The sequence below is a fragment of the Sinocyclocheilus grahami genome, unplaced genomic scaffold (assembly GCF_001515645.1).
Source record: "Sinocyclocheilus grahami isolate Dianchi unplaced genomic scaffold, SAMN03320097.WGS_v1.1 scaffold382.1, whole genome shotgun sequence".
Lineage (NCBI taxonomy): Eukaryota > Metazoa > Chordata > Actinopteri > Cypriniformes > Cyprinidae > Sinocyclocheilus > Sinocyclocheilus grahami.
In genome coordinates, this window is record NW_015505561.1 from 756659 (window position 1) to 757737 (window position 1079).

Below are 1079 nucleotides of genomic sequence, written 5' to 3' on the forward strand. Positions count from 1 at the left end.
TATATCTACTCTGTTGGCTGGCTTAAAATGATAGCATCAGTATAGAGTGAAATCATAAGCAGTAACTGGTATGTTTTCAGGTTTTGGTGTAATTGAAATGCAGGCCTGACACCTCCACATTCGTTACTCCTCAGCAGATTCTCTCTCCTCCCTTCTGGATGGCCGGAGCAGTGATGGACAGCATTGTGATCCTTGACGATGACGATGAAGAAGCTTCCACATCTGCATCCACGTCTTATTCTCATGCTGTGAACTGCCAGTTAAAAACCCCTGTGAAGAACCAGCTGCCGCCGCCAACACACATCACACAGTCTCCATTCGCCTCTGCGAAGAAGGATGTGCATGTCCTAAAAGTGGAGAATGAAAAGCTCTTTGCAGAGGTATGTTTGTTAACAATATTTATGTTGCAGAATATACTGACTGCATACAACAAAAATAGCTAACAAGACAACAGTTTAAAAAAATAATGTTGTCTGACAAGGTTTTTTAGGATTTCTGCACGTCTTAAAATGTCTTAATTTACACTTTCACAAATAAAGGCCTGGCAAAGTCTTAAACTGGAGCAGAAAGTCTTAAATTCATAAAGTCATCATGGCAATAAATGTTGCATGCAGTCAAAAAAAAAAGAATATCTGTTTTCCAATACAAATACCTAAACATCCTTAGATTAAGATGCACGTATTTGAGATGCAAAGTGAAGATATGAAGTCTTGTTTTCTGAGAAATTTAACACGTTTATGCTTGAAACAAGAACACACATGTCAATGGGGCACAAAAACTTGTTTTCCCTTTGAATGAAGTTGATTTTTCTAAGCCCATTGGAAGATATTTGTTCTTATTTTAATCATAAACTCACTTCATTTTGATTACTTTTTCAGAAAACGAGACTTCTTTTCTTATGTAGTTTTGCTTCTCAAGTAAATGTAGCTTGATTTAAGAATCTTTAGACATTTGTACTGGAAATACTGATGAAAAACATTACTTTTTTGGAGTTTTTGGAGTGATATTCTAGTAATTGGGAAAAGAGCTATTGAAGCTTTAAGCGGTATATATACAGTTTGTTTTGTAAAATGAAATCT

The 1079-nt window shown here is 35.8% G+C and overlaps 1 protein-coding gene across 4 annotated transcripts in view; it reads left to right on the forward strand.

Moving 5' to 3' along the window:
- Nucleotides 1-1079, forward strand: part of LOC107549841 (death domain-associated protein 6-like) — a 10647-nt gene that overhangs the window by 2085 nt on the left and 7483 nt on the right. For 2 of the 4 annotated variants that reach the window (XM_016231014.1, XM_016231016.1), the window contains one exon: nucleotides 138-380. In XM_016231014.1, coding sequence (XP_016086500.1) covers nucleotides 138-380 — 243 coding nt within the window. Of the gene's footprint in view, nucleotides 1-80; nucleotides 381-1079 lie in introns of all 4 variants that reach the window. The other 2 variants (XM_016231013.1, XM_016231015.1) reach the window with 2 other exon arrangements.